At 46.4% G+C, this 7,091-nt stretch overlaps 1 protein-coding gene and 1 pseudogene across 3 annotated transcripts in view; both read right to left on the bottom strand.

The window, feature by feature from the left end:
* The window catches only part of Clspn (claspin), a 37,762-nt gene extending 31,112 nt beyond the window's left edge, over nt 1-6,650 (bottom strand). The window contains exons 1-4 of one of the 3 annotated variants that reach the window (XM_031378667.1): nt 6,483-6,650; nt 4,612-4,720; nt 3,613-4,043; nt 1,923-2,084 (exon numbers count right to left, since the gene is read on the bottom strand). In XM_031378667.1, coding sequence (XP_031234527.1) covers nt 1,923-2,084; nt 3,613-4,043; nt 4,612-4,720; nt 6,483-6,506 — 726 coding nt within the window. In that variant the 5' untranslated portion in view covers nt 6,507-6,650. The remainder of the gene's footprint in view (nt 1-1,922; nt 2,085-3,612; nt 4,044-4,611; nt 4,721-6,482) is intronic. The other 2 variants (XM_031378669.1, XM_031378668.1) reach the window with 2 other exon arrangements.
* LOC116096645 lies at nt 7-825 on the bottom strand (annotated as a pseudogene).
* Nucleotides 6,651-7,091: the final 441 nt, after the last annotated feature.

The following is a 7,091-nucleotide window of genomic DNA, read 5'->3' as shown; positions in this document are numbered from 1 at the left end:
CTACAGATATATCCTTCCCCTGGGTGCAAGGCTCACCCTGCAGCTTCTGGCTGGCCTACAAGACTCAGAGCCAAGGATGCTGCCTAAAAAGCTAGGCTACAGACATAGCTCCAGGACCTCAGCCAATGAGGCTTTGTCAACTAGGAGCAGACATAGTATCCTGCATGGTCCTTGAGTCCTCCCAAGTTTCATGAACAGGACCCCCGTGAAGGGAGCAGCTCATATTCTGCTGGAGGATGGCTGTAGTATTTTCCAGGCCACAGCGTGGATGAATAATGCCCAACTTTCCAGGGACAGGTAGGTCAACCACAGTAGAGCCAAGGCAACACTCAGGGCTCTGTCTATCCCCAGTTGGCACCCCCATCAATGACAAGGGGCAAATGAGGCCAGAGGTCTTGGAACTCCTCAACACCCAGAGAACTGGCCTGGGAGCTGAGGTTGGCCCTAGTGAGAGCAAGTGGTCCCCCAAACATCTAAGCCAAGTCCAGCATGAAGGCACGGTCAGGAATCCGGATGCCAACAAGAGGAGTAAAGGGGTTCAGGTCTTTGTTGAGCTCCTCTGAGCATTCCATCACCAGGGTCACAGGTCCTGGGAACAGGTCTTCCAGGAGCTCCCTAGGTACTCTCATGACAGTACCTGCAGACGTCAGCCACGCAGCCCAGGCACACAGTTGGCAGCTTTGCCTCACTACGGCCTTTGAGGCAATACACAAAGCTCAGGGCCAACGAGTTGGGATCACCACCACGGGCGTCAGCAGCCCAGAGCACCTCGGTCTTTTGGCCTCCACAACCTCGATCTCCCCTAGCGGCAGCCATGCCCGCTGGCCTGTCACTCAGCCCCATGCCAGCTGCCGCCACCATGGTCCTCAGCCCCACACCCACACACAGCAGTAGCTGTCTTACTCTCTTACCCTTCCCCACTCCTCCACTCCCTTGAGACAGGGTCTCTTCACTGATCTAGGCTGATCACCAAGTACCAGCAACCCAGTCCTGGACTACAGCTCCTGACCACACAGGGCTTTGTGATCTGGGCTCTGAAGAATTGAACTTTGGTCCTCAGGCTTGCACAGCAAACCATTTTACCCACAGAACCAAGTACAAAGGACCAAGGTTCGTTCCCAGCACCCACAAGACAGCTTACAACCATCTGTAATTCCTGTTCCAAGGAATCTAATGCCTTCTTCTGGCCTCCGTGGGCACTGTATGTACCTATGGTGCACATTACATGCAAGCAAAACACCCACATACATAAAAATAAATATTTTAAAAATTAAGTTTGGGGCTGGCGAGACGGCTCAGAGGGTAAGAGCACTGACTGCTCTTCCGAAGGTCCTGAGTTCTGATCCCAGCAACCACATGGTGGCTCACAACCACCCCTAATGAGACCTGACGCCCTCTTCTGGTGCGTCTGAAGACAGCTACAGTGAATTACACCGGAACGAGCGGGGCTGGCAGAGGTCCTGAGTTCAATTCCCAGCAGCCACACACATGATGGCTCATGGCCATCTGTACAGCTACAGTGTACTCATTCACATAAAATAAATAAAATAAATCTTTTAAAAAAAAGTGTCTCAGGAAATCATGAGTCATCCAATAACTCATGGGTTAAAAAATTCATGCATTTGTGCATACATACAATTTAAAAAAAAAATTAAGTTTAAAAACTAGAAACTGCACTGGGCAGTGGTGGCACACGCCTTTAATCCCAGCACTTGGGAGGCAGAGGCAAGCAGTTCTGAGTTCGAGGCCAGCCTGGTCTACGGACAGCCAGGGCTATACAGAGAAACCCTGTCTCAAAAAACCAAAAACCAAAACAAAACAAAACAAAACAAAACAAAACAAAACCAAAAAACTACAAACTGCAACAATAAATGCACAATGAAACAAAGACTGAAGCAGTGGGCTGCTGGCTTTAGACTTGCCTTGCGATTCTTCACCTTGTTTTTTACAGCCGTCCTTATTGACTCTAAGGACTCTTCATCTTCCAGTGGAGAGTCATTTTCTTCCTCCAAACCTGTTTCAAAAAGATCACTATCTTCAAGGAGACAGCCACTGTCATTAAGCGGCCGGTCTGCATCTCCTTCCTAGACAATAAAGAAAATGCACAATGGAATCATTTCAAAGCCAAGCATCTCACAATACCATATGGTAATTTGAAGCAGAGAGCAAAAAGTCCACCTTTCATTCACACACAGCTGTCTCACATCTGGAACATTCTCACTGGCTCCTAACTCACACTTAGCCTTTGAAACCCAAGCTGTGATTTTTATATAACTACCCAATATTTACGTAGCAAACAGTAAATATGACTTGAAAAGTCAATTACTTATGGAGCAACTAATTTATAAAATTTGAAAATGGGCTAGAGAGATGGTTAAGAGCACTGACTGCTTTTCCAGGAGTCCTGAGTTCAATTCCCAGCAACCACATGGTGGCTCACAAACATCTGTAATGGGATCTGATGCCCTCTCCTGGTGTGTCTGAAGACAGCTACAGTGTACTCATAAAATAAATAAACTTTTAAAAAATAAAATAAAATAAAATTTGAGGATAATTTTTCTAGTTAACAAATGAACTTTTGATTGATACATGTGTTTTTAAAAATTCTCCCCTCAAAAGTCAACTGCATCCAAGGAACAGTAATGAAGAATTACTGTAAGGACACACCAGGAAACCTGTACCCCTTATTTCCTTCCAAATATGTTCCACTTATTTGGAAATATCCTTAAAGCATCTACAACGGCAAAGAGGATCAATAATTGCAAATTACATAACCATCACTCTTTATGCAGTCAATTTAAGGCTATATTTTGTGTGCAGAAACAATTATCAGAAATTAAAACCTATGTTTCTAAAATATCAACCTATCTGAACAATAAAGCCTAACTATTTTTCAGAATGTACTTCAACAAGTAGATACATAAAATATTCATCCCTACTCAAGGGTACATCCATTTAAAAAAAAAATGAAATTGGGTCGTTTGCAGACATGTTGATAGAACTAGAGGACACTATGTCAAGCTAGAAAGAGACACATCATATGGTCTCACACGTGGAATTAAAAAGTTGATCTTGGGCTGTTTCAGAGAATCTGGGTTCAGTTTCCAGCACCCTTACTTGGTGGCTCCCAACTGCCTGCAATTCTAGTTCCAGAGGATCTGACACCTCTGACCTCCACCATCCACATGGTGCACAGGCATAAACACATACACAAAAAAAAAAAAAAAAAAAAAAAAAAAAAAAAAAAAAAAAGCCAGGTGGTGGTGGCACACGCCTTTAATCCCAGCACTTGGGAGGCAGAGGCAGGCGGATTTCTGAGTTTGAGGCCAGTCTGGTCTACAGAGTGAGTTCCAGGACAGCCAGGGCTACACGGAGAAACCAAAAAGAAAAAAGAAAAGAAAAAGAGAAAAAAGAAATAGCCGGGCAGTGGTGGTGCAATGCTTTTAATCTCAGCACTTGGAAGGCAGAGGCAGGCGGATCTCTGTGAGTTTGAGGCCAGCCTGGTCTACAGAGTGGGTTCCAGGACAGCGAAGGCTCCATGGTGAGACCCTGATCAAAAATAACAACAACAGTTACAAAGAAAATGACAAAGGTCAGAAAATTTCAGCATACCTCACATCTTGCTTCCCTCTTTTTCAGTCTCCTGATTTTCTCCATTGTTCTCTCCTCTTTCTCCAGTCTTCTCTTGGATTTTGCTTTCCCTTCAGCTCCTTCTCTGTGGAGTGTTCTGGAGAGCGTTCTGTCGGTGGTGTCCACGGAATCTCCTGTCTGGGGGCTCGGCTCCAGGGAAGGGGTCTCTGGAGTCTCAGGACTCTCCCGACACACAGTCCCCTCCATGTTCCTCTCGTCGCTGTGAGCCAGAGCTCTGGAAATGCTTCTGCTCTTCTGGGTCTTTCCTGAGTGCGAGTTCTCCTTGTTCTCCTCCGCGCTGTCGTAGGCGGGTTTCTCCGGGGCATCGTCTCTGTCCTCAGACTCAGAATCACTGTCTTGGAACACTTTCCTGCTCTTTGGCTTCTTACTCACAAATATCTCTTCGTCAGAATCTGGAGGAAACGGTGGTTTTTTTAAAAGAAGGTACCCAACCACCCAATCCTTTGTCCTTCTTCCTATACTTAAAAATATATGTAATTACACATGTGATATATCACCTTGTGGGATTACACAACTACCATTAAGAACTCACTGTAGCAAAGCATCTCTAATAATATATTTAAAAAAACATTTCTGTGGCAAAACCTCTCTTGCTAAGAATTGTAATTATATACATTTATAATGTGTAAAGTTGTTCTAATCATCCTGGCAGGTGTTAGAAATCCTGTTCTATAATAATGAATGCACTCAGCCAGGCAATGAAGTAACTATTAGACATTTTATCTATTTTTATCTAAAAAATAACATATTATTTATTCCTGTTATATAACAGGAATGGATGTTCTTTAAAAATATATGTAAGCACTGTTTTTTTTTTAAATTTGTTATACAGAAAATAAGTAATAAAGGTGGGGTACTAACAATTTGATAAGTCAGGGAAATAGTGAGATTAATTGAAATCACTCACAACCCAGGACCCCAGTCTCTGTTCGTAAAATTAACATAACGTATATTACAAACCTCTTTCACTCACGGGCTCAAGCGTTTCAAAGCTGCCCTGTCCACTGTCTACGGGACTGTTTGCTTCTTCTTGTGAAAGGAGTTTTAGATCATTGACTTCCAGGTTAACCTAGAAGATGAGCATAAACTTAGCATTAACAAGGAGGAGACTGAGCTGAGTACTCATGGGTCCACAAAGCATATCTGATACCCATGAAGGTTAGGGGACATTGGATTCCCTGGAGCTGGAATTACAGATGGGTGTGAGCCACCACGTAGATGACTGGAACCAAATCCAAGTCCTCTGGAAGAACAGGAAGTGCTCTTATCTGATGAGTTATCATCCTAGCCCCTTTTTTAATTTTTAAAAATTGCATCTTCAGGCTGGGTAGTGGTGGCGCAACCCTTTAATCCCAGCACTTGGGAGGCAGGGGTAGGCAGATTTCTGAGTTCGAGGCCAGCCTGGTCTACAGAGTGAGTTCCAGGACATCCAGGGCTACACAGAGAAACCCTGTCTTGAAAAAAAAAAAAAATGCATCTTCAAGCTGGTGAGATGGTTCAGCGGGTAAGATAACTGACTGCTCTTCCAAAGATCCTGAGTTCAAATCCCAGCAACCACATGGTGGCTCACAACCACCCATAATGAGATTTGATGCCCTCTTCTGGTACATCTGAAGACAGCTACAATGTACTTATGTAAAATAATAATTTAATTTATTTTGTGCGTGTGTGAGTGTGTGTGTATGCATGTGTGTGTGTGTGTGTATAGGCACGTATGGAGAGGGAGTGATGTGCCAGAGGACAACCTACTGAAGTCTAATCTCTCCTACTAGGTGGGTCCTGGGGATAGAAGTCAAGTTGCCAGGCTTCACAAGTGTCTTTATTTATGAGCCACGCCACAGGTCCCACTGTGATAGTTACACACACACAAACACACAATCATGCAGTAATTGTGCTCACATACCATTCTTCTAACTTTGCCTCCCTGTCTCCCTGGGACCCTCCTGTCTCTCTGTCTTTCTGTCTGTCTCTCTCTGTCTCTGTCTCTCTTTTTAGTAAGAGTCAGCAAAAGTGTGGCTTATGAAGCCAGCCACCTTTTGTAAATAATGTTACTGAGATTAAGGCCTTTTGTTTTTTTAATCCGTGTGAGGCGAAAAGACAGGCTGGTGCACGATGAGATCCTGATTTCTAAGTCTGATATTTTGTTCAGTATCTGATCATGAAGACTTCATGTCAAAATAAGGCTTTCCTTTGGTGATTAGGTTTTCTGGTACCCCATTAAATCTGTACCCAATGCAACTATCTGGTCCTAGTCCTGGCTCCAGAAAAGAACACAGATCCCGGAAAAAAGTTTTCTATGGCCAAATTCCACTAGTGAGCAGTCAGCTACTAGAACAACGCCGCGACCCGGGCCAATGAAGCACTGTGAGCAAAGACAGTGGGCCCACGCGCGACACCCTCAGAAGTACCTTCCAGAACCAGAGTTCCAACTGCGTATAACCCTCACTCTGGGCTTATATAGAATCCCACCCCTCAACCTCCAGGGCAGGCTGGCCAAGGCCTCTTCCCTTTTTGTTTTTTCTGGTGCTGCTGTAAAAGGAGCTTGCGTGGCAGGAAACGCGCCAAAGAGCAAGGCGGGCTGCAGTGACAAGCTGAGGACCCGGCTGGGCAGACAGCAGCGCGCGCCGCCGACCCAGAAGCAGTGGGGACCGAGCGCGGGAAGCCAGATGGAGACCCTGGAGAGGCACCGGGACCTAGTCCAGTGGTCTCGGCGCGGTGTACGCCGGGAATTGTAGTCCTCCCGGCTCGGCGCTCCGGCCCTACTGGGTCGCCTGTCCCACCCGGCCCTCAGCGAGAGGCCTCCAAGGACGGGGACCGGAGCCTAAACTCACCTCAGAACCCACCTGGCCGGTCATGATTCCGGCCTCCCTGCCGCGTGGCTCCAGGAGAACGTGTCCCCAGTAACCTCGACTTGTCGGCTACAGCTCCCGCCGTCTCCAGCTCCGCAGCGAAGTTCCAGCTTTCGCGCCCAGACGCGGTACAGCATTCAACCTCGTCGGTTTGCACCAATCCGAGGGAAGATTTCCCTTCGAGGCCCCACCCCTACCGCTCTGCCAATCAGGAAGCGCCTCCTGCCGGGCCGGCAAACGTAATTTGCGTTGGTTTGGCGGGTTGCGGCTGCTCTTGTCAAGCAGATCTAGGAGTGGCTCTGGGGTGGCTAGGGGTTCTTGGGTGCAATGAGGTCCGGCGCTATGGCTTGGAAAGAAGGTATCTTGCGAATGGTGTTCTTAGACGTTTGATTTTTGTCTTAGTTCGATGGGTCGTACCGTATGCAATGAGAGGAGAGACAGTTCAATGCAGGAAGTGAACTGGGAAGAAGTTCCCAGGTATCTGGGCGTGTCCCACACCTGAATTTTTGCTGAGGGAGTCTGAGACCCCATTAGGGCTTTCTCCATCAGTTCGTCCCTGGAGTAATCCTAACCTATAGAGTTAATGGGTTT

This window comes from Mastomys coucha, unplaced genomic scaffold (assembly GCF_008632895.1).
Source record: "Mastomys coucha isolate ucsf_1 unplaced genomic scaffold, UCSF_Mcou_1 pScaffold18, whole genome shotgun sequence".
Lineage (NCBI taxonomy): Eukaryota > Metazoa > Chordata > Mammalia > Rodentia > Muridae > Mastomys > Mastomys coucha.
The sequence above is the reverse complement of the archived record's forward strand: the minus strand, read 5'-3'. Positions and strand labels throughout refer to the sequence as shown.